The sequence below is a fragment of the Paralichthys olivaceus genome, chromosome 6, assembly GCF_024713975.1.
Source record: "Paralichthys olivaceus isolate ysfri-2021 chromosome 6, ASM2471397v2, whole genome shotgun sequence".
NCBI classification, from domain to species: domain Eukaryota; kingdom Metazoa; phylum Chordata; class Actinopteri; order Pleuronectiformes; family Paralichthyidae; genus Paralichthys; species Paralichthys olivaceus.
In genome coordinates this window covers 22,305,526-22,330,907 of record NC_091098.1, presented here as the reverse complement: position 1 = coordinate 22,330,907, position 25,382 = coordinate 22,305,526, and the positions used below count along the sequence as shown (strand labels likewise).

The following is a 25,382-nucleotide window of genomic DNA, read 5'->3' as shown; positions in this document are numbered from 1 at the left end:
TAAATGAAACAGTAATTTATTTTTAGAGAGCATCGCAGACTAACTGTATCCCTCTGTAGTATCATTGCCTCTTGAAAATGAATCTGAAAATTTGTAGTATACACAGAAGCTCGACACGAAATACAGCACAATGATGAAATTTCCCCTTCAAACGTGTCAAAAAAGAAAAATAAAGTTCCCAACACTTCCGTCTCAATCTGACACATTCAGCCACTCTGCGAGAGGACTTACTACTGTTATATGAAATATCTATGGCAGCAGTGATCACATTTTTTAATCAGATCTACATATTTTATCTAGATTGACAAAATGGAGCAGTTTGTCCACAGTTTTTGAGAGATCCAATAATCTCGAGATGAAAGATCTGCCTGGGGAATGATATGCAGGGTGAAGGTGAAGAACAAATAGCAAGTCGCAATCATTATTACACCATATCTGACAAAGGGCTTCTATAGCTGCTACGACAGACACCGAAAAGGTGCTGCGCTATCAACAGTTGCATAGTATAAGGAGAACTGCAAGAGAGGTATGAGACTATTAATGATGGGAGCACAATCGTCGTGGGAGACTGACAAAACTATAATCAATTTATTTATTATTTTATATGTTTTTATTTATCCATTTTTTACCTGAGTATTTCCAAGTTGCGATAAATGGTTTTATACACAATGTAAATCATAAAATGACCCCATCTGTTTTTTTCCCCCAAAACTGATGGAGATTATTACAACCCTGTGATTCAATAATTAACAAAACAGCAATTTGGGTGCTTTTTTTTTTTTTTTTTTTAAAGTTTTGCCAAACTCTGATAAAATGACAGGTGAAGGTTTTATTTACTTATCTTTTAAGAGTGTGCAGGAGGACACGCAGGTCTGGAGTCTCCAAGGATTTGACTCCCGGTGAAGTTGTAGGAACTCCAGTTCCCAGAGTTCTGTGCGGCGTGACGTCGATTGGCAGCGCGCTACCTGCCGCGCTCACAGCAGACGCTCCTGGAGGAGCTGTGGAAGTTTGTGGAGGGTCGTCTCGGATGTCCAGGACACGGAGGCGGGCGTCCATCCCGCTGACGGAGGACTGGATGTTGGTCAGCGAGGCGAGGACCGGGTCTTCTCTCCTGACGGTCGGTTAGAGGAGGTGCTAGCGGTAGCCTGAGCAGCTAGCACCGGCGTTAGCGGAGACTGCGGCGCTGAGGTAGGAGAGACAGGGGGGGACAGAAGCCCGATCCTCTTCCAGCAACTCTCTTCGGCTCTTCGTGACTCGCCCCGAGACGAACAGGGATATTGCGACTATAGACGCACTTCGAGTAACTTACTCACCGGCCAGTTTTTAGGTGATGGAGGATTTGTGGCTGCCAGGGGAGAATTAAGGCGGACATTGCCGCTCTCTTCTGCTCTGTTCTTCCGAACCCTCCTCGTCGTTCTGGGTTTTGAAGGTGAGGGATCGTCTGTCCCGAGACGAGGCATGATGGTGAGTGGCAGGGATCAGTGAGGAGGAGGTCGTATTTAAAGGGACCGCTTTGGTGAGAGAATGGGCTGTGATTGGTGATTGGTGAGTGGCTGTCGAGCACTCATAAACCTATCAGTAGCTGGCAGCTTATCACGTCTGAGCACATGACTTCGCCATGCTTCATGTCAGACGATTGTACTTAAGAACATTTAACATAAGCACTACTGGCAAAAAAAACGTAAATTACCTTTTTGGTCATTTGATTTATATCACGATATATGTCAATATCGACTGATATGAAAAAAAGAAAATTTAGTGATGAGATTTTTGTCCATATCGCCCAGCCCTACGTGGATGGCTCCATTCTTTGGCTGTTCCCTAGATTAGCCTTGCAGCATGCTAAAATGAAACTAGGCACACTTTAAAAAAAAAACAAAAATGGAAACCTAATGCCGAGCTAGAATAATAATATTTAAGTGAAGCAGCAAGCATGCATTCTGCGAGAGGTCATGCTACTGTTATATAACGCAATGCTTCACTTATTAATTCTGAAGTAGCTGAGCATCAATACAGACCAAGCAAAATTCCCACTTCAAAAAGGCCAGGTCGTTGCACTAGTGTTTATAATTATGTCATGACATTTTTATGAAATGGCATTATTACAACTTCAAAAAGCTAGTATTACTTATTGGGATACACAAAGCAGGTGCAGGGACATAATTGCCAGTTCAATGCTTTTTATTAGGTTGTTTTGACATGCTTACCCAAGAACAGCATGGTACAGCCTGTACCGACTTGTCTGCTCCCAATCCTGAAGCATCCCAATTATTATTTTTTCTTTCAAATCGATGTCAAAACATCATACACAGGCAGCTCGTCGAAGTATACCCAAACAGGTCAACTCATTTTATTGATCAATCAATTCACGCTTCATCTATGGAACAAACTATTTTCACATCCATTAATTCCTCATCTTGAATCTGGTTTGGAGGCGTGTTTTCTTTAATGATGTGAACATGTGAGCAGTAAGCACTTTCAGCCTCTGCTGTGATGTATTATACATGTGGAATGTATTTGTGTTGGGGGTTTATTATTTATCGTGGGTCAGAGCAAAACTTATTGGGCCACCCCAAACATTGCCTAATCTCTGTCTGTCATCAGTTCTGCTTTACATGAAAGTTGAGTGTTCAGTATCACAGCAAGCAATGAAGAATTAAGGTTTAGGTTCAGGTTTATTCTTTACAGCCACAAAACAAGACTTTACTTAAATAAATAATAAATAAAGTGACACAAAAATGACGTGATATATCTGTTATAAGACAAGCAAAAAGAAGAGATTAGAGAGAGAGATTGTGATATGGAAATAGTTAAATGGAATTTAATGGATTCTTTCCACGTTACTGGGCCTCTTATCTCTGATAGACAAATACAAACCAACACTACCAACCAATTATAAAACTTCAAACAAAAGGAAACAAAATATTAGAAACTTTCATTTGTAAGTCATTATTGAATATTTAGTAATATTGATGAAAATGTATGAAAGTTAAGCTCACTATATAAATATATACTAATATATGCACCGACCATATAATGAAGCAAATTAAATTAGATTAAATGTTAATGATAAAGTATCAATTATGTTTTAAAATTAAGTGAAGATTAGTGAGGCTGAAAACAAAACACGCAATGATCATAAGAAATTGTACTTATACTGACTTGTGACAGTGACCCCTTCAGTGGATAAGGATAAATATTAAAATATAACCTGCAAGTTTTTAGGGATAGTTGCAGCAACTACAGCTTGTTTTGAAGACCAATCCTGCTGGACATTGTTGGAGGTGCGCTCCATCAAAGCCACAGTTGTAATAAGAAGTTGGATCTAAGGGATTGGGGAAAAGCCCAGAGGTCGCTCCATTACAGGCACCTTGACCGTTATCACTGTTTGTTGTGGTTGTGGTAGTTGGAGTGGTTGTTGTGGTTGTTGGAGTTGTGGTAGTTGTTGTGGTAGTTGGAGTAGTTGTTGTGGTAGTGGGAGTTGTGGTTGTGGTAGTTGGAGTAGTTGTTGTGGTAGTGGGAGTTGTGGTTGTGGTAGTTGGAGTAGTTGTTGTGGTAGTTGGAGTAGTTGTTGTGGTAGCTGGAGTAGTTGTTGTGGTAGTTGGAGTAGTTGTTGTGGTAGTGGGAGTTGTGGTTGTGGTAGTTGGAGTAGTTGTTGTGGTGGTAGTTGGAGTAGTTGTTGTGGTAGCTGGAGTAGTTGTTGTGGTAGTTGGAGTAGTTGTTGTGGTAGTGGGAGTTGTGGTTGTGGTAGTTGGAGTTGTTGTTGTGGTAGTTGGAGTTGTGGTAGTTGGAGTACTTGTTGTGGTAGATGGACTAGTTGTTGTGGTAGTGGGAGTTGTGGTTGTTAGAGTTGTGGTAGTTGGAGCTGTGGTTGTGGTAGTTTGAGTAGTGGTCGTCGTAGTTGGAGTAGTTGTGGTAGTTGGAGTTGTGGTAGTTGGAGTACTTGTTGTGGTAGATGGACTAGTTGTTGTGGTAGTGGGAGTTGTGGTTGTTAGAGTTGTGGTAGTTGGAGCTGTGGTTGTGGTAGTTTGAGTAGTGGTCGTCGTAGTTGGAGTAGTTGTGGTAGTTGGAGTTGTGGTAGTTGGAGTAGTTGTTGTGGTAGTTGGAGTTGTGGTTGTGGTAGTTGGAGTAGTTGTTGTGGTAGTGGGAGTTGTGGTTGTGGTAGTTGGAGTTGTTGTTGTGGTAGTTGGAGTTGTGGTTGTGGTAGTTGGAGTAGTTGTGGTAGTTGGAGTTGTGGTTGTGGTAGTTGGAGTAGTTGTTGTGGTAGTTGGAGTTGTGGTAGTTGGAGTAGTTGTTGTGGTAGTTGGAGTAGTTGTTGTGGTAGTTGGAGTAGTTGTTGTGGTAGTGGGAGTTGTGGTTGTGGTAGTTGGAGTTGTGGTTGTTGTAGTTGGAGTTGTGGTTGTGGTAGTTGGAGTAGTTGTTGTGGTAGTTGGACTAGTTGTTGTGGTAGTGGGAGTTGTGGTTGTTAGAGTTGTGGTAGTTGGAGCTGTGGTTGTGGTAGTTTGAGTAGTGGTCATCGTAGTTGGAGTAGTTGTGGTAGTTGGAGTAGTTGTTGTGGTAGTGGGAGTTGTGGTTGTGGTAGTTGGAGTTGTGGTTGTTGTAGTTGGAGTTGTGGTTGTGGTAGTTGGAGTAGTTGTTGTGGTAGTTGGACTAGTTGTTGTGGTAGTGGGAGTTGTGGTTGTTAGAGTTGTGGTAGTTGGACTAGTGGTTGTGGTAGTTTGAGTAGTGGTCGTTGTAGTTGGAGTTGTGGTAGTTGGAGTAGTTGTGGTAGTTGGAGTTGTGGTTGTGGTAGTTGGAGTAGTTGTTGTGGTAGTTGGAGTTGTGGTTGTGGTAGTTGGAGTAGTTGTTGTGGTAGTTGGAGTAGTTGTTGTGGTAGTGGGAGTTGTGGTTGTGGTAGTTGGAGTAGTTGTGGTAGTTGGAGTTGTTGTGGTAGTTGGACTAGTTGTTGTGGTAGTGGGAGTTGTGGTAGTTGGAGCTGTGGTTGTGGTAGTGGTCCTCGTAGTTCGAGTAGTTGTGGTTGTTGGAGTAGTTGTGGTTGTTGGAGTAGTTGTGGTAGTTGGAGTTGTGGTAGTTGGAGTAGTTGTTGTGGTAGTTGGAGTTGTGGTAGTTGGAGTAGTGGTCGTGGTAGTTGGAGTAGTTGTTGTGGTAGTTGGAGTAGTTGTTGTGGTCGTTGGAGTTGTGGTCGTGGTAGTTGGAGTTGTGGTCGTGGTAGTTGGAGTAGTTGTTGTGGTAGTTGGAATTGTGGTTGTGGTAGTTGGAGTAGTTGTTGTGGTAGTTGGAATTGTGGTTGTGGTAGTTGGAGTAGTTGTTGTGGTAGTGGGAGTTGTGGTTGTGGTAGTTGGAGTTGTGGTTGTGGTAGTTGGAGTAGTTGTTGTAGTTGTAGTTGTGGTTGTGGTAGTTGGAGTAGTTGTGGTAGTTGGAGTTGTGGGTGTGGTAGTTGGAGTTGTGGTTGTGGTAGTTGGAGTTGTGGTTGTGGTAGTTGGAGTAGTTGTTGTGGTAGTTGGAGTAGTTGTTGTGGTAGTGGGAGTTGTGGTTGTGGTAGTTGGAGTTGTTGTTGTGGTAGTTGGAGTTGGAGTTGTGGTTGTGGTAGTTGGAGTAGTTGTTCTGGTAGTTGGACTAGTTGTTGTGGTAGTTGGAGCTGTGGTTGTGGTAGTTGGAGTAGTGGTCGTCGTAGTTGGAGTAGTTGTGGTAGTTGGAGTAGTTGTTGTGGTAGTTGGAGTTGTGGTAGTTGGAGTAGTGGTCGTGGTAGTTGGAGTAGTTGTTGTGGTAGTTGGAGTAGTTGTTGTGGTCGTTGGAGTTGTGGTCGTGGTAGTTGGGGTAGTGGCCGTGGTAGTTGGAGTAGTTGTGGTAGTTGGAGTTGTGGTTGTGGTAGTTGGAGAAGTTGTGGTAGTTGGAGTTGTGGTAGTGGGAGTTGTGGTTGTGGTAGTTGGAGTAGTGGCCGTGGTAGTTGGAGTTGTGGACGTCGTAGTTGGAGTAGCTGTGGTAGTTGGAGTTGTGGTTGTGGTAGTTGGAGTAGTTGTGGTAGTTGTGGTAGTTGGAGCTGTGGTCGTTGTAGTTGGAGTAGTTGGAGTAGTTGTGGTAGTTGGAGTTGTGGTTGTGGTAGTTGGAGTTCTGGTAGTGGGAGTTGTGGTCGTTGGAGTTGTTGTAGTTTGAGCTGTGGTCCTGGTAGTTGGGGTAGTGACTGTGGTAGTTGGAGTTGTGGTTGTGGTAGTTGGAGCTGTGGTCGTAGTAGTTGGAGTTGTGGTAGTGGGAGATGTGGTCGTTGGAGTAGTTGTGGTAGTTAGTGATGTGGTTGTGGTAGTTGGAGAAGTTGTGGTAGTTGGAGTTGTTGTAGTTTTTGTGGTGGTTGGAGTGGTTGTTGTGGTGGTTGGAGATGTGGTTGTGGTAGTTGGAGTAGTTGTTGTGGTAATTGGTGTAGTTGTGGTAGTTGGAGTTATGGTAGTGATAGTTAGAGTTGTGGTAGTTGGAGTAGTTGTTGTGGTAGTTGGGAATGGGGTTGTGGTAGTTGGAGTAGCTGTTGTGGTAGTTGGATTAGTTGGAGAACCTAAAAAAACAGGAGTATTGGGTTAATTGCTTTAAAAGTTTCATGAGCATCACATCATACATTTTTATCACTGAGCAAGTCTACTCAAGATTTCTAAACAAAAACTGCACAACAAGTTTACTCCAAGAAAACATCAAGTCAGTAAATCTGGTAAAACTGATTATTTAAATCAAAAATAGAAACGTCTACCTCACTACACACACTTTTTCAAATTTCTTACTTTGAACCAGGAGAGAATTCAAGTGGCTGATGAAGGGACTTTTGCTCTGGTTACAGAACTCTCCGCTGAAGTCATCCAGGTCCAGAGACCAAACAAAGGCTCCTCCAAAGTTCTTTGCTTTTAAGTAACTGACCTGAGAGGATGAAGAGGAAAACACTTCTGAAGCTGAAGTCATGTCAACAAAACAGTATACGTCTAAACAGAGTTCTGAGTTGTTTGCATCGTTATAACTAATTTTAACAGATGGTTACCTTTGTACTGATGCTGTCTTTGTCATCAAATCCAACCCACTGGTTTTCTTCTATGGCATATGGAACTTTCTGATCAGCAATCCGGTGGAATGTAGCCCCTTCAGTGTAAAGGCAAGTCTGAAAAGAAGCATCACATTACACATATAGATGCAAAGAAATAGAGTTCAGACCTTTATGGTGCGTTCAGACCAAACATGACCTCAATTTCTGATTCTTGGTTCGTCACAATGATCTCAATACTGAGGTTTTTCGTGATACACTATCATGTGAGTATTTGAAACACAATTCAACTTGTGTAGCTGTAACCCCATGATGTGATGGTTCATGCTTGGTCTGATCCCAACTTTATGGTACAATAAACACTAATAATATAAATGATGTACATTCACTGCTCATATCAATAAAGTAATACCTCATAATAGGCCCAGAATCCCTCTTCACCAGTGTAGCAGCCTTCTTCACCAGGGCCTTTGGCTGGAGCTCCAACATCACTGGATGCAGAGGAGAGGGAAAAAGCTCGCCCATATGCAGCTAGTCCCAAATTTAGCAATTGTGCAGGTGCTCCCTTGTCCAACCAATGCTGCATGGCAGAATCCTAAAGTGTAAGAAACAATAAAGATGAGAATGCATCTGTTCATAGATAGGTGTTCAGACAATCTGTATGAATCACGGTATTTACAGTATTATAGTAGATTTTGTTTCCAGTATCCTGGGACCCTTTGAATAAGGGACTGTGATGTCCTGTGACATTTTCCCAGGGGCCATGAAAGTCATACGTCAGCACATTAAGGAAGTCCAGGTCCCTGTGAGAATGCAGAGGAAGTCATGATGACCAAAGTGCTTTGACATGTAATCATGGGTGTAATGTAAATATTTATGAAATAAACGATTGGTTTACTTGGTAATCTTGTTGACTTCATAGCTGGCATCAATGACCTCTCTCTCAGCAGAGACACTTGCCGCGATGATTAATCGTTCACGGTTTTGTCTTTTCCCTTCATTCTCAAAGGCAGCATTGAGCTCCTACACAACAACAACCAAAACATTGTTCAGTCTAACATCCTATAAAAACAGATCCTATGGCATATTACTTTGAGTTCCAGAGGAAAGGGTCTGACCTTGCACAACAGTGTAAATTTCTGCTTGTTGTTTGGGTCGCCTCCTGCTGCTACAGGGTACATCCAGTCCAGGTTTAATCCATCAAATTTAAATATTCTCAGTAGATCGACAGCAGACTGGATGAATGCTGTTCTCTTTTGTTTTGTTGACACCATCGTAGTGAATCTGATCAACATTTAACACAGTGCTCTCAATATCCACTTCATTATAATATGGAGTTATTAACATCTTTACTAGGCTACAATAAAATAATTAAAAAGCCATACAAAAAAGTAGGAGTCATGTAAAAATCTTAAAGCTAATTAAATGAATTTAAATGTAAATTGCTCCCAGTTTGCATTTGCAGCAGTGGTTTGACACAAACCATATGTGCTGCTTCATTTAAACCATGTATTACGCAGGATGTGCAGTTCACAAAAAACAACATAAATGGACATAGCATCACAAATACCAACATATTTTAGTGCTGCTTACTCTTGTTTTTGGACTGATAAAAATGACCAAATCTGAAATTATTGTATGTATGTATGTATCTGTGGAAGTATAACTTACTTTTCATTTTTAAAAGTTGTGCCACCAACTGCCAACAGAGTTTTGAGTGAGGGATTTCTGTGGGAGCATAACATTTTAGTAATTAGTGGAAGAAATACATTTCCTTGACATGATGATTTAAAAAATGTGAACAAGCTAAAGTTCTAACCTGGTTTTGAGCTCATTAAACAACTGATAGCGAAATATGTCTCCTCTTCTAGTCGGGACCAGCTCATTGAATTCATTAATGTCAGAGAAGGCGTAGATCAGATGGGTACATTTGTTCGGATCGATATCCGCAATCGTGAACTTCCCAGCGTCAGCTCTATTTTCGGCCAAGCTGTTGAAGTAACACACCAGCCTACTGGAAGAGCCTGAGACATGAATGAAAAAAGTTTGAATTAGAATGAATTGGTTTTCAAAGAAGCAGTTTTATCAAACTCTCATCAATTGTTGACTTAGGAACCTTATTTATTTGCTGGATGAACTGTTATGATTAATAAGTGCCACTTACCCAAGCTGGCGATGATCAGGCAGAGACCTTCAAAGATAAAGAGTGGATCATTAAGAGGTTAACAATAAAATGGAACTGGTCAGTTCATCCAAATCCACATATAATTTCAACCTTTTCAACATTTTATAGAAACTTCCTCAAAAAAATCAGGTAATTCCAAAGGTTTCACCTTTTCTATTGTCACTTAAAGTGTAAAAATGTGTTTTTAAGATCTGTTCAAGTGGAATATTTCAGAAAGTGCTTCACTTAGTTAGTGTTTCTTACCTGCTGTCAGGATTATGTTGTGCATGTTGTTACTATATGGAGAGAAAAGAAAGAAAGAATAAAACATATTTTTATAAACGATATTATATAAACAGTATTATGAAATAAAAACATGGTATTCATAATGCATTTTATTTCATTTCAGCATTTTTTTATTCCAGCTCCACATTATTTTAATCAATATTTGTTGTTTTGAACTGCATTATAACCAATAACCTAACTTTTAGATACACTCAGGATGAGTTAAGTTGTGACGGTGTCGTCCAAAACAGGTTTTTTAATTCATCTCAGTGATAGGTCACGTATCTTAAGGTTATGAATTCTGTATCCACTGCCACTAGATGTCAGTCTTGCACTAGAATATCACACCAAGTGCTCCATCTGCCACAACTTCCTCATCTTCATGTTCTCAAAAAGCTGTTGACAGTAGTCTTAGATGATATGTATGGGTGTTGCCTATATGGTCTGTGAGTGCTCCAGAGCACAGTGATGGTGGGCCATGAACTCACAACCACCTACACAATGGAGTAAATGTAGCCTGTGTACAGAAGAGTCAACTAAAAGAAGACGATCAGCCATCTTCTGTGCAGATGCGTTAAACGGATCCGGTCGTGGTCCTGTCAGTGTCAAAGCATCAGTGTGAGACCTTTTTTTGTTCGTTTTCTTTTTTTAAACTACATCTTTTTGGGCTTTTATTGCCTTTAATTGATAGTAAGGAGAACAAGCTATGAAACGGGGACAGAGAGGGTAGGGAGGACATTGCGTAAATGGCCACAGGACGGAACTGAACCTGGGCCACCGTGGGTTGAGGCATTTCCCCATCAGTAAGAGACTTTCGTTGGTAAATTTGTTTTTTAAAAGTCGGGACATGATTGCACTCACTATTACCTGCATGGCTGCTATTATCTAGCTAGTTAGCATGGGTGTGCTCTGTCCCACACAAAGATAAGGTGCAAGCATATCTGGTTTAACAGCATCATGATGTCAGGGTGTGATTACAGTGTTGGTGCACGATAACAGATGCCACACAGCAGAAAAGGTTTGAATGTTGGCATTTTCATAAGGGTGACATGTTTACACCACAGCTGATCAAAGCGTCGCACAAACATGCACACATGCTGTAACATTAAAGTAACACATACACTCATTACGTCAATGTGTACTTATTGCTTCCATATTGATATTTAAATCTTGTATATGTCATGTATGTATATATATATATATATATATATATATATATATATATACAGTATGTGTGTATGTGTGTATAAAACCTATTCATATACAACTTATAGAGTAATAGAATATGACTATACATGGACCTGTGGAAATCTGAATCCAAGTCTAAGATCAGATCGTGGGTACTTGGGTTTGGGTTGACCCAGGTAAAGGGGAATCGAAACTTAAAATTTAGTGACTTGAGTGTAGCTTGTTGAAGTTTGGATATAGTTAACTCAACAATAACCAGCCAGTCATGCAGCTGTCATTCATACAACAAGCTTGGGTAGATAATAATCTGGCTGTGCAAAAATGTTGTACAGCCAGATTATGATCTTAGTGTGATTAACCCCTGAAGGCATGCTAGCTTGAAAGTAGGGTGAGGAAACTGTCAGTCACCCAGAACACAACCTTCTGTATGTACCTTTACATATATATAGTCAAAACAAAAAAAGTACAAATTTCCTTTTCACCTACCTTTTTTTCAGGTAATAGGCTTCAGCTAGTCACAAAACAGCATCTGGAATTTTCAAAGAATAAAACATATTATATAACGACAAACAATCAAACCTTAAACATATTGATGTTATGAAAAAAGATGGTCAGAATTTAGAGAAAATGTAACATGCAGCTCAAATATTGAAAGATTAGGGAGCGGAAAGGACACAGCACTCCCTCAGGATCCACCCACACACACAGTATCACTCTAACCATATATGTGTAGATGTTTTTTATGAATTAAAAAGCTTGAAAAACATTTCCAGCCTCGTGAACCAACTGCTGCACTGTAAATTAACATCTCCGCTGATGACAGCTCTGCATGGTCAGGAAAGCTCTTGCCTAAATATCAGATCTTTCTTATTTTATGTTATGTATCTTATCTTACACTACCAGGTTTGATCTGAGCTAAACAGAATGAAAGTCAATCAAAAGAGATCAATATAATATGATAAAGCTCATTAATAATCATCATAATCACACAATCTCAGTGTGTAAGTTGGTTACAGAGCAGGTGTAGTACAGCAGCGGTAAAATCTGTAGTAATGTGGTACAATGAAATCAAAGCAAAAGGGATACTTACAAAGGTGATGGTGAAAGAAGCATACACTGTCTCCACTGTGACTGATGGAGGACTGATGAATTTCTGGCTGTTAAATTGGGTAGACAGCTCATTGGGTGTGGTAGTAAAATTGGGTGTGGATAATTAATGCATTGTTGGAATGATCGAAGCAATTATACAAACTAGTACAAATGTGGACAAAAGATGGTGTGGTTACCTGACGTCAGGTGATGGGGGAACATTTAGTCCAATTAAAAACTTGAACAAAACATTCAACAGCATGTTGATCAATTTTTATTTAGTTAATTTTGACACTAAAGTTATAATGGATCATTATGAGAGGAGGGATGATTTAAATGTGTGACATAAATGACAAACTGAAACCGGGGACATGGTCAGTCTGTTAGTTTAAATAGATTGAGAATCAACAAATCTCAGGCGGCTAAAGTATCATGAAAAGATCTTAATGACATAATAAACAGAAACATGAGACCGAGGTAAAACAAAGAAATCAAAAACTGTTGAGCTCAGTTCATTTGAGACAAGTCCAAGTCCTTTAAAGATCAAGCTTGAACTCATTGATGACCAATAAAGTGACATAAAGTTTCAACACGTTCCTTTCAAAGCAACGTTTTTACGTCATTGTGTCAAATCCTATTTTTCTTCAAGCTAACTTTGACTCCAGTCCAGAACAATGATAAGTTCTCTCCCCCGGTTGTTAGAGACCTCCTGAAATCATAACGTCACCACAATATGATGCATTGTACGTTAAAGTAAAACAACTGTTAAACACAGACCCACAATAAATGAACAGAACAAGGCCAGAATAAGTGGAGAAGAGCAACAGCAGCATCATCATCATCTGAGGCATGTTTAATTACACAGTGTAAAACTAATCCAGTAAGAACACACCCACTCTTAATTAAGGTTGGATAACTTGGATAACAAAACAAACAAAAGAAACAATCATTTGAATAATAGAAGTATCGTCACACATGCCCGAAAACTAACGCACAATGACACGCACACCCAACTGGGTCAGAAACACCTACCTATCATCGTATCTTAACAAATAGTGCAGAACTGATGATTAACCAACATTGTCTGGAAATACAGCTGCTTGAAGTATAAATAGAACTGGTTTTGTGTGTAGACGGAACTAAAACACTGTCATGAAATAAAGTTGTGATTCCTATTAGACGATAGTTTGTGTTTTCATTGGCTCAGAAGCAACATCGCTGTAAAACAAAGCACATTTCTAGCACATTTCCAACAGTGGTGAAGTACTTCGCGAATGATAACACAACATAACAAATAGATGTGAAAGATGAAGAGAATATTAAAAAAGGTCAATGCTGAAGTGAAAAGCTGTTTGAGACAGAAGTTATGATTTTTACCACATGTATTTCACAATGACCCATGGATACAGGTTATCTTGTTGCAGTGTTGTGTTCTCCCAGCACCAAACTGTCCATGTCGGTTAAAAACCAGAGCAGTCTACTAAAATGATAAAGTAAGGGTAGTCTATATGACTGTAAAGGACGGTGAACGGGACAACTGTTAAAAATTATTGCAGTAACGTAGTTAAATACCGAATGATTAAAGTGTTCGAAGTGCATTGAGGTAAATAATACAGACATAGATTATGTACAGCTAAGGTGAATGAAGAATATATGTACAGAACCAGGTAGCAGCAGATAAATCAGTGTGATCAGGGACCAATAAACTATTAGAATTCAAAAAATGCAAAATATGAAATGTGGAACCTTTGTTCAACGAGACGCTAGACTGACTCGTGGTAAGACTGTTTCCATATACAGTATTCTATTCAGTATATTCAACTTAAACTTCTCAGTGTTTTGTGCTATTTGTTGAGGGGTTGAGATCAATTTCCAGCACACTAGCCCTGTCTCATAGGAATTACATTTGTTTGCAGCTGATTTGCAGTGAAACAGTGAAATCAGCATGTCAGCTTTGGGCCACTGAATTTAATTGGAAATTAAATTTGTTCTCTTTAAATGAAAAGAAGATATGTTGTATATTGAAAATTACAAATATGTTGATACTGAATGCTGAAAACATTTAGAAGCAGTATTTTTTGTTGTCCTTGTGCAAGAGTGTGTGCAGTTTTCTGGTGTCTGTGAGAGCGTGAACGCATCATCATCAATAGACATTTAGGCTTAAAATAGTGTAAATAACGTTGTTTCATGTTGACTATGAATGACGGAGCTTCTGGACACTTGGATGATGCCACAGGAGCAGTATGGAGGCAATTTAAATGTATTTTTTTACGTCTGAAGAATCGGTCACCATTGACCTTTTATATTGCAGAGAGTGGTTCTGGCTCCTACCTTTACCAAGGACCAACCGTCCCCTCATGAAGCCACATTTAAATTCACTGGATCCAGATTTTTACTTGGATCTGCATCAAATTGCACTCACTCATAAATATCAGTCTCCTGAACATGTCTGTTTTTTCATGAAGATTCATTTATTATTTCTCTAGAAATAATAAATGAATCTCTAGAAATTTAATTTACCCAAGATTTGGATTAACCTGAAGAACATGAGGTGCAATATAAGCCTGTAACTCCCTGTTAAAGCATCTCAAAATCCAATTAGCTTGATAAATTTACTTAGGAAATAATATAGAAAACATTTTTAAAGAGTTAAAATAATATATAGAGAATAATGTAGAGTATGTTACATCTTTGCTGTGACGCAGGATGTTTGGCAACGGGCCTTAAAGTAGACACGTAAAGGAGGTGTGGTATATTTAATGGGCATTTTATTAGTTTGTTTTTCTCTTCTACTTTTTAAGTTAGACACGGAACAAGGGAGTTGTTTTGAAAACCCTGAAAACTAAATGTACGTCCAAACAAATTATTTAATTTTATTTTCACATTGGCTTTCATAATAAATACTGTCATTCATTTCAATAAAAAATGCATGAGCAGGAAATGTGAATCACTGAATCAGTGTATGGTGTCTTATTAAAGGACACGCAAGTCAATTTGAAATAATTGCATTGTTCATACTTGTTGAATTGTTACAACGTCATTTCACCTCGTCATCTGCACAACATACGTGACATCAGCACCTCCTTCCATGGTCTGCATACGCCTCTAAACTTTGGTAGTTTGTGATCAGTTCATAGTACGATGGATTCAGGAGATGCTCTCTGAGGTTTCACTGGCTGAGTGTCTCCTCACATTAAGTGCCCTCACTGTGGCCTCACTCGGCACCCACAGTGCCCTTATGGGAACATACACATATTGTGTTGGTGTGAACGCCCAACACAAAGTTGTCATAGGAAACAACACAACTGTTGTTGGCTGACATCTATGGGAACACTTGCCAAACAGGTTCTGCTCAATAATTTCACTTCCTGGGTGTTAGATACATGTTGTTGCTCACTTGACACAAGGTGATACTTATATATATATATATTTAGTTGTTTTTCTCTGCATAGAATATTTTATTATCATAATGAATTGTTCATAAGTTACAGATGATGAAGATTAATATCTTATACACCATGTACCACCTCAGAAAATATGAGGCTCTCCAAGTACCAACATTAAAATACAGAAGCATAGGCCAAACCTATTGAGCTACAGACAGCTCACACAAGCGGAAGGTTTATTCCCAATACGGAAATGATTTATTGTTGACTGTTGTCAGCCACATCCACACTGCACCAAGATGTTGAACTAGAACTGGCACTTAAACACTTCCACACACACTGGTGTACGTGACTCCGCCTCCTGCTACTAAACTCTACTGTGAAAACTTCTCGTGATCGAGGGACCGAGTTGAATTTATCGTTATGAGTGGTTGATTAGATAAAAAATTGTGAAGCTTATTGATGATCCCAGAACTTGAGGGAACAGTAACAGCACACACGCGCACACACACACACACACACACACACACTCAGAGACAACGCTGCCTAATTTCTGTCTGTCATCAGTTCTGCTTTACATGAAAGTTGAGAGTTCAGTATCTCAGCATGCAATGAAGGATTGAGGTTTAGGTTCAGGTTTCTTCTTTACAGCCACAAAACAGGACTTTACTTGAGTAAACAAAATGATACACTTCACATCTTGACACAAAAATGATGTGATATATCTTTTATTAGACAAGCAACAGAAGAGATTAGAGAGAGACATTGTGATATGGAAATAGTTAAATGGAATTCAGTGAAGGTTCTTCTTTCCATGTTACTGGGCCTCTTATCTCTGATAGACAAATACTACCCAACCCTACCAACCAATTATAAAACTTCAAACAAAATGAAACAAAATATAAGAAACTTTCATTTGTAAGTCATGATTGATTTATTGATTTAGTAATATTGATTAAAATGTAAAACTACTACACAACCACTGTGTCCAGACAAATCTGGTCAGTTGAGGGCTAAAGAAAGACCAACAAGAACATATCCATACAATAGGGTTAGATACACCTACACAACATCCAGTGTGTATGCAGCAACCATATAATGAAGCAAATGAAGTTAGATTAAATGTTAATGATAAAGTATCAATTATGTTTTCAAATTAAGTGAAGATTAGTGAGGCTGAAAACAAAACACGGAATGATCATAAGAAATTGTACTTATACTAACTTGTGACAGTGACCCCTTCAGTAGATAAGGATGAATATTAAAATATAACCTGCAAGTCTTTAGGGATAGTTGCAGCAACTACAGCTTGTTTTGAAGACCAATCCTGCTGGACATTGTTGGAGGTGCGCTCCATCAAAGCCACAGTTGTAATAAGAAGTTGGATCTAAGGGATTGGGGAAAAGCCCAGACGTCGCTCCATTACAGGCACCTTGACCGTTATCACTTTTTGTTGTGGTTGTGGTAGTTGGAGTGGTTGTTGTGGTTGTTGGAGTTGTGGTAGTTGTTGTGGTAGTTGGAGTAGTTGTTGTGGTAGTGGGAGTTGTGGTTGTGGTAGTTGGAGTTGTTGTTGTGGTAGTTGGAGTTGTGGTTGTGGTAGTTGGAGTAGTTGTGGTAGTTGAACTAGTTGTGGTAGTGGGAGTTGTGGTTGTTGGAGTTGTGGTAGTTGGAGCTGTGGTTGTGGTAGTTGGAGTAGTGGTCGTCGTAGTTGGAGTAGTTGTGGTAGTTGGAGTTGTGGTTGTGGTTGTGGTAGTTGGAGTTGTGGTTGTGGTAGTTGGAGTAGTTGTTGTGGTAGTTGGAGTTGTGGTAGTTGGAGTAGTTGTTGTGATAGTTGGAGTAGTTGTTGTGGTAGTGGGAGTTGTGGTTGTTGGAGTTGTGGTAGTTGGAGCTGTGGTTGTGGTAGTTGGAGTAGTTGTGGTTGTGGTAGTTGGAGAACCTAAAAAAACAGGAGTATTGGGTTAATTGCTTTAAAAGTTTCTTGGGCATCACATCATACATTTTTATTACTGAGCATGATGACTACAGAACAGAAACTGCACAACACGTTTACTCCAAGAAAACATCAAGTCAGTAAATCTGGTAAAACTGATTATTTAAATCAAATATAGAAAGCTCTACCTCACTACACACACTTTCTCAAATTTCTTACATTGAAGCAGGAGAGAATTCAAGTGGCTGATGAAGGGACTTTTGCTCTGGTTACAGAACTTTCCGCTGAAGTCATCCAGGTCCAGAGACCAAACAAAGGCTCCTCCAAAGTTCTTTGCTTTTAAGTAACTGACCTGAGAGGATGAAGAGGAAAACACTTCTGAAGCTGAAGTCATGTCAACAAAACATAGTATACGTCTAAACAGAGTTCTGAGTTGTTTGCATCGTTATAACTAATTTTAACAGATGGTTACCTTTGTACTGATGCTGTCTTTGTCATCAAATCCAACCCACTGGTTTCCTGCTATGGCATATGGAACTTTCTGATCAGCAATCCGGTGGAATGTAGCCCCTTCAGTGTAAAGGCAAGTCTGAAAAGAAGCATCACATTACACATATAGATGCAAAGAAATAGAGTTCAGACCTTTATGGTGCGTTCAGACCAAACATGACACGAATTTGAACCTCACGTTATTGGCCTGCTTTTGGAGTAACTAGACAACAGACAGAACTAAGTGAGTAAGGCAGCTAAGTGCTAGTGCTGTCTTGGCTTACAGTAAAGTGCAAGCAATAGCTGGAATTAAATAAGATGAATATGTTCAGAATTTTTTGGTTGTTTTTAACAGTACACACGTTGTATCCTATGTTACGTGCCAACAGACAGCCACATTTAATTGTCCTCAATTTCTGATTCTTGGTACTGAGGTTTTTCGTGATACACTATCATGTGAGTATTTGAAACACATTTCAACTTGTGTAGCTGTAACCCCATGATGTGATGGTTCATGCTTGGTCTGATCCCAACTTTATGGTACAATAAACACTAATAATATAAATTATGTACATTCACTGCTCATATCAATAAAGTAATACCTCATAATAGGCCCAGAATCCCTCTTCACCAGTGTAGCAGCCTTCTTTACCAGGGCCTTTGGCTGGAGCTCCAACATCACTGGATGCAGAGGAGAGGGAAAAAGCTCGCCCATATGCAGCTAGTCCCAAATTTAGCAATTGTGCAGGTGCTCCCTTGTCCAACCAATGTTGCATGGCAGAATCCTAAAGTGTAGGAAACAATAAAGATGAGAATGCATCTGTTCATAGATAGGTGTTCAGACAATCTATGTATGAATCATGGTATTTACAGTATTATGGTAGATTGTGTCTCCAGTATCGTGGCACCCTCTGTATAAGGGACTGTGATGTCTTATGACCTTCTTACAGGGGCCATGAAAGTCAAATGTCAGCACATTAAGGAAGTCCAGGTCCCTGTGAGAATGCAGAGGAAGTCATGATGACCAAAGTGCTTTGACATGTAATCATGGGTGTAATGTAAACATTTATGAAATAAAAGATGGTTTACTTGGTAATCTTGTTGACTTCATAGCTGGCATCAATGACCTCTCTCTCAGCAGAGACACTTGCTGTGATGATTAATCGTTCACGATTTTTTCTTCTCCCTTCATTCTCAAAGGCAGCATTGAGCTCCTACACAACAACAACAAAAACATTGTTCAGTCTAACATCCTATAAAAACAGATCCTATGGCATATTACTTAGAGTTCCAGAGGAAAGGGTCTGACCTTGCACAACAGTGTAAATTTCTGCTTGTTGTTTGGGTCGCCTCCTGCTGCTACAGGGTACATCCAGTCCAGGTTTAATCCATCAAACTTAAATATTCTCAGTAGTGCGACAGCAGACTGGATGAATGCTGTTCTCTTTTGTTTTGTTGACACCATGGTAGTGAATCTGATAAACATTTAACACAGTGCTCTCAATATCCACTTCATTATAATATGGAGTTATTAACATCTTTACTAGGCTACAATAAAATAATTAAAAAGCCATACACACAAGTAGGAGTCATATAAAAAACTTAAAGCTTATTGAATTAATGTAAATCATTGCTCCCAGTTTGCATTCGCCGCAGTGGTTTGACACAAACCATATGTGCTGCTTCATTTAAACCATGTATTACGCAGGATGTGCAGTTCACAAAAAACGACATAAATGGACATAGCATCACAAATACCAACATATTTTAGTGCTGCTTACTCTTGTTTTTGGACTGATAAAAATGACCAAATCTGACATTATTGTATGTATGTATGTATCTGTGGAAGTATAACTTACTTTTCATTGTTAAAAGTTGTGCCACCAACTGCCAACAGAGTTTTGAGTGAGGGATTTCTGTGGGAGCATAACATTTTAATAATTAGTAGAAGAAATTAAAAAGTTTGACATGATATAAAAAATGTGAACAAGCTAAAGTTCTAACCTGGTTTTGAGCTCATTAAACAACTGATAGCGAAATATGTCTCCTCTTCTAGTCGGGACCAGCTCATTGAATTCATTAATGTCAGAGAAGGCGTAGATCAGATGGGTACATTTGTTCGGATCGATATCCGCAATCGTGAACTTCCCAGCGTCAGCTCTATTTTCGGCCAAGCTGTTGAAGTAACACACCAGCCTACTGGAAGAGCCTGAGACATGAATGAAAAAAGTTTGAATTAGAATGAATTGGTTTTCAAAGAAGCAGTTTTATCAAACTCTCATCAATTGTTGACTTAGGAACCTTATTTATTTGCTGGAAGAACTGTTATGATTAATAAGTGCCACTTACCCAAGCTGGCGATGATCAGGCAGAGACCTTCAAAGATAAAGAGTGGACCATTAAGAGGTTAACAATAAAATGGAACTGGTCAGTTCATCCAAACATATAATTTCAACCTTTTCAACATTTTATAGAAACTCCCTCAAAAAAATCAGGTAAATCCAAAGGTTTCACCTTTTCTCTTGTCACTTAAAGTGTAAAAATGTGTTTTTAAGATCTGTTCAAGTGGAATATTTCAGAAAGTGCTTCACTTGGTTAATGTTTCTTACCTGCTGTCAGGATTATGTTGCGCATGTTGTTACTATATGGAGAGAAAAGAAAGAAAGAATAAAATATATTTTATATTTTTTTATTATGAAATAAAAACATGGTATTCATGTAAATTTTCAATGCATTTTTTATGAATATTTTCATGTTCTGACCTGCATGATATATATATATATATACTGTATGTATAACCAATAACCCAATGTTTTAGCCTTTTAGTCAAATATGCCCTTTATGCTCATTTGTTTAGTATTGTGTCTTTTTTAATATACACCCAGGATGAGTTAAGGTGTGAGTCCGAAAAAGCTTTTTAATTCATCTCAGTAATAGGTCATGCATCTTAAAGGTTATGAATTCTGTATCCACTGCCACTAGATGTCAGTCTTGCACTAGAATCTCAGACCAAGTGCTCCATCTGCCACAACTTCCTCATCTTCATGTTCTCAATAAGCTGTTGACAGTGACATTGTTGACATTATATGCATATATATATATATATATATATATATATATATATATATACACATATATATATATACATATATGTATAAAGCTTTAAGTGTGCAACTTATAGAGCAATAGAATGTGACTATACGTGGACCTGTGGAAATCTGACCACTGCACTTTACTTAAAACATTTCAAACAAACCACAACATGAAAAGGTGTATATAATTAACATGCTCAGTATCGATTGCCTTTTTATATTTCTTTATTCTCGTTTACCTCGTTCTGACATGCCTGCTGGATCAATAAAGTTTTATCTTATCCTATCTGCTCCATTGATCACTCACACATAGAACTCATCTGTTGTGTAGGAGGTTTAAATATGTGTCTCATAATCTCTAGAGCGATCAAACAAACACAAAGTAAACATCAGTCCTGTGCATGTCCCAATAACTTGTAATCAGTGATGGTGTTTATTGTTTAAGTCTTTATTGTTTAAATTTGTAAAGTGAGCGCAGGTCAGAGGAGTGAGGAGGAAGCAAACTCTGAAAGACTCTGACACGGGACGACCGGACCTTTAATGAGCGTCTGACCTGGAGCAGCGCTGGCTATTCTCATTATCATTGGCTGTTCGTGTTGTCTGTCAAAACATGGATGCAATGAGTTCTATCACGTTATATCTACATGTCTTAAATTTCTATTGAGGAAAAGTTATATTGCGATAAATATCACTATCTTTTTATCGCCCAACCCTAAGTAGAACACAACCTTCTGTATGTACCTTTACATATATATAGTCAAAACAGAAAAAGTACAAATTTCCTTTTCACCTACCTTTTTTTCAGGTAATAGGCTTCAGCTAGTCACAAAACAGCATCTGGAATTTTCAAAGAATAAAACATATTATATAACGACAAACAATCAAACCTTAAACATATTGATGTTATGAAAAAAGATGGTCAGAATTTAGAGAAAATGTAACATGCAGCTCAAATATTGAAAGATTAGGGAGCGGAAAGGACACAGCACTCCCTCAGGATCCACCCACACACACAGTATCACTCTAACCATATATGTGTAGATGTTTTTTATGAATTAAAAAGCGTAGAAGAAGAAGTTTTGCTTGAAAAACATTTCCAGCCTCGTGAACCGACTGCTGCACTGTAAATTAACATCTCCCTTGATGACAGCTCTGCATGGTCAGGAAAGCTCTTGCCTAAATATCAGATCTTTTTTATTTTATTTTATGTATCTTATCTTACACTACCAGGTTTGATCTGAGCTAAACAGAATGAAAGTCAATCAAAAGAGATCAATATAATATGATAAAGCTCATTAATAATCATCATAATCACACAATCTCAGTGTGTAAGTTGGTTACAGAGCAGGTGTAGTACAGCAGCAGTAAAATCTGTAGTAATGTGGTACAATGAAATCAAAGCAAAAGGGATACTTACAAAGGTGATGGTGAAAGAAGCATACACTGTCTCCACTGTGACTGATGGAGGACTGATGAATTTCTGGCTGTTAAATTGGGAAAACAGCTCATTGGGTGTGGTAGTAAAATTGGGTGTGGATAATTAATGCATTGTTGCAATGATCGAAGCAATTATACAAACTAGTACAAATGTGGACAAAAGATGGTGTGGTTACCTGACGTCAGGTGATGGGGGAACATTTAGTCCAATTTTGCTTTTTTTATTGTAATAGAATTTCTCCTTCTCCAACTGGATATCTATACTGAGGAACCAGAAAAATGAAAACACTTTTACAAAGTAATTTCACAGCATGTTGATCATTTTTTATTTAGTTAATTTTGACACTAAAGTTATAATGGATCATTATGAGAGGAGTGATGATTTAAATGTGAAATGAATGACAAACTGAAACCGGGGACATGGTCAGTCTGTTAGTTTAAATAGATTGAGAATCAACAAATCTCAGGCGGCTAAAGTATCATGAAAAGATCTTACTGACATAATAAACAGAAACATGAGACAGAGGTAAAACAAAGAAATCAAAAACAGTTGAGCTCAGTTCATTTGAGACAAGTCCAAGTCCTTTAAAGATCAAGCTTGAACTCACTGATGACCAATAAAGTGACATAAAGTTTGAACACGTTCCTTTCAAAGCAACGTTTTTACGTCATTGTCTCAAATCCTTTTTTTTTTCAAGCTAACTTTGACTCCAGTCCAGAACAATGATAAGTTCTCTCCCCCGGTTGTTAGAGACCTCCTGAAATCAACACATATGTTTGACACGTCACCACAATATGATGCAATGTACGTTAAAGAAAAAACAATTGTTAAACACAGACCCACAATAAATGAACAGAACAAGGCCAGAATAAGTGGAGAAGAGCAACAGCAGCATCATCATCATCTGAGGCATGTTTAATTACACAGTGTAAAACTAATCCAGTAAGAACACACCCACTCTTAATTAAGGTTAACTTGGATAACAAAAGAAACAATAACTTACATATAATTAGTATCATCACAAAAGGCATGTCGTAAAAACGATTCTATAAACACACGATGACACACACACCTAACTGGGTCAGAAACACCTGCCTATCATAGTGTTGTTATTCCTCCATGTTCACAAATTGTGCAGAAGTGATGATTAACAAACACTGACTGAAATGAAATAAAGCTACTGCAACGCTGTTTATCCCTGAAACTTCAAAAGTGTTTTGTGGACTCAAACACTTCACCCACCCCTCCATCGGCATAGTGCAGATAATGAGTTTTATATTGCACAGTAGTTGTGTGCCTTGTGGAGCAGGCAATGCATTGCTGTCTGAAGAATTTACTCCTCCCGCAATTTTTGACATGCATGCAAAAAAAAGAGGACATCAAACTGTACGCCTCTTTCGGGATATTTGTGCTATGACTTTTCTAAGACATTTGTCAAGCGGTACACTCTTTTTGCACTTTATCCAATATCCTGTCTATCCTGTTTAATAAATGTTGACCCTGTTTGGCCCTCGACGTAGTCCCAGTTTCTAATTTTGGCCCTCTCTGATTGAGTTTGACACCACTGCGCTAGGTAGTTACAGGATGTTGCCAGGAAACCTGAAATGAGAGGATTTTCAAAATAAAAGCCCCCAGAAGGTTACAGGACCTCGCCAGGAAGCCTGAATATAGGCTGGATTTTCAAAAGAAAAGCCCCCAGATGGTTCATGACACACACAAAAAATGCCACAAACACACACCAAGCAGCTGGTATGCACACACACACACAGCCAACTCTCTCTGACTGACTCTCTCTCTCTCTCTCCCTCTAACCTGCATAGTCTCTCTCCCTCTCTCTCTTAAACCAGCCCGTCTGTCTCAAACTGGAAGAGTCCCTCTGGACCTGGCAGCAAGCACAAGGTATCTTCTAATGCAGAGAGTGGTTCTGGCTCACACTTTCACAAAGGACCAACAGTCCCCTTATGAAACCACATTTTAATTCACTAGATCCAGATTTTTGGTTGGATCTGCAACAAATTGTGCACACATAACCATCAGTCTCCTGAAGAAATCTACAATTATTTTTTTATATTATTTTTAATTTCCTTTAACCTGAAGAACGTGAGGTGCAATATCAGCTTGTAACTCCCTGTTAATGCATCTAAAAAATCTGACTAACTTGATGAACTTACTTATAAATATAGGAAACATTTTTAAAGTGTATTAATATATTGAGAATAATTAAGAGTATGTTTCATACTTACAAGTGTGTCGGAGGTGGAGGCAACTGTTGCCTCCCTTTGCTGTGACGCATGATGTTTGGCAACAGGGCCTTAAAATAGACGTGTAAAGGAGGTGTGGTATATTTAATGTATTGAATTAAAATGTGTTAGTTTGTTTTTTCTTTTCTACGTTTAAGTTAGATACAGAACATAGAACAGTACTTTTGAACAAAACAAGGAAGTTAAAAAAAAACAGAACTAAATCATGTCAACTCATGAGAAAGTCTGTAACCCTTCTAGTACGTAAAGTTATATATATATATATATATATATATATTGTATAACAGGAAACTCCAACTCTCTACCTATATAAATCTATTTTTCTCTCTTTTTCTGATTAATCGTGTCGTGATACATTCCTTAGCTCTCTCATATCATATCTGACGTGAATTCACAGTACTGTCACAGTGTTGTCAAAACTGTGTAACTAGTGCTGAGTTCTGCACCTTCAGGCTCTGCTGTGATGTTTCATACAGAATATATTTAATCTAATTTTTTGTCTGTTTTCTATTAATTGATATAATTAATTATTTAATTCATTACTTATTTTGTTATTTATTTAATCCTGTTCCTCTTATTCTCAACTTTCTCTTATGAATTATTTTCTCAATATCAAAAATCACAATAAGTAGAGTTATAACGATTTAAATTCTAATCCTTTGTCATCTGCAATTTTAAGGGTTTTCAGCACAGAATTACTCTGCTGGCAGTAGTTACTGTATCATGAATGTCTGTCAAATGTGTAGGGGGTTTATTATTGATCATGGGTCACGGGATCTCCTACATGCTTGGCTCTGTGAGTTTGAAGGTTACTGGACCGCCCCAAACTTAATTTCTGTCTGTCACCAGTTCTGCTTTACATGAAGGTTGAGAGTTCAGTATCTCAGCATGCAATGAAGAATTAAGCCGACACAAAACAAGACTTTACTTGAATAGATAATAAATAAAGTGCCACAATAATCATGTGATATATCTGTTGTATGACAAGCAAAAAGAAGAGATGAGAGAGAGATTGTGATATGGGAGGAGTTTAATGGAATTGAGT

General features: G+C 38.6%; 2 protein-coding genes across 3 annotated transcripts; both read right to left on the bottom strand.

Moving 5' to 3' along the window:
- Positions 1-3,813: 3,813 nt before the first annotated feature.
- On the bottom strand, positions 3,814-11,801 carry LOC138410586 (chitinase-3-like protein 2). Its single transcript, XM_069527394.1, has 15 exons — positions 11,743-11,801; positions 11,139-11,181; positions 9,444-9,475; positions 9,180-9,206; positions 8,835-9,039; positions 8,687-8,743; positions 8,134-8,299; positions 7,914-8,038; positions 7,695-7,818; positions 7,428-7,610; positions 7,016-7,132; positions 6,765-6,897; positions 6,183-6,544; positions 5,962-6,111; positions 3,814-3,960 (listed from the first exon to the last, which is right to left on the bottom strand). Exons 3-15 carry the CDS (start codon positions 9,466-9,468, stop codon positions 3,814-3,816), a joined length of 1,821 nt encoding a protein of 606 aa, XP_069383495.1. The 5' UTR covers positions 9,469-9,475; positions 11,139-11,181; positions 11,743-11,801.
- A 3,722-nt stretch (positions 11,802-15,523) lies between these two features.
- Positions 15,524-24,579, bottom strand: LOC109644419 (chitinase-3-like protein 2). Of its 2 annotated transcripts, XM_069526595.1 has the most exons (14): positions 22,252-24,578; positions 22,056-22,122; positions 21,433-21,475; positions 20,156-20,187; positions 19,896-19,922; positions 19,551-19,755; positions 19,406-19,462; positions 18,856-19,021; positions 18,636-18,760; positions 18,418-18,541; positions 18,149-18,331; positions 17,530-17,646; positions 17,277-17,409; positions 15,526-17,063 (listed from the first exon to the last, which is right to left on the bottom strand). In XM_069526595.1, the coding sequence occupies exons 4-14, from the start codon at positions 20,178-20,180 to the stop codon at positions 16,411-16,413; spliced, it is 1,815 nt and encodes a 604-aa protein (XP_069382696.1). In that variant the 5' UTR covers positions 20,181-20,187; positions 21,433-21,475; positions 22,056-22,122; positions 22,252-24,578; the 3' UTR covers positions 15,526-16,410. The 2 variants fall into 2 exon arrangements, with proteins under 2 accessions (XP_069382695.1, XP_069382696.1); XM_069526594.1 differs by lacking the exon at positions 21,433-21,475 and having other exon boundaries at positions 15,524-17,063; positions 22,252-24,579.
- Positions 24,580-25,382: the final 803 nt, after the last annotated feature.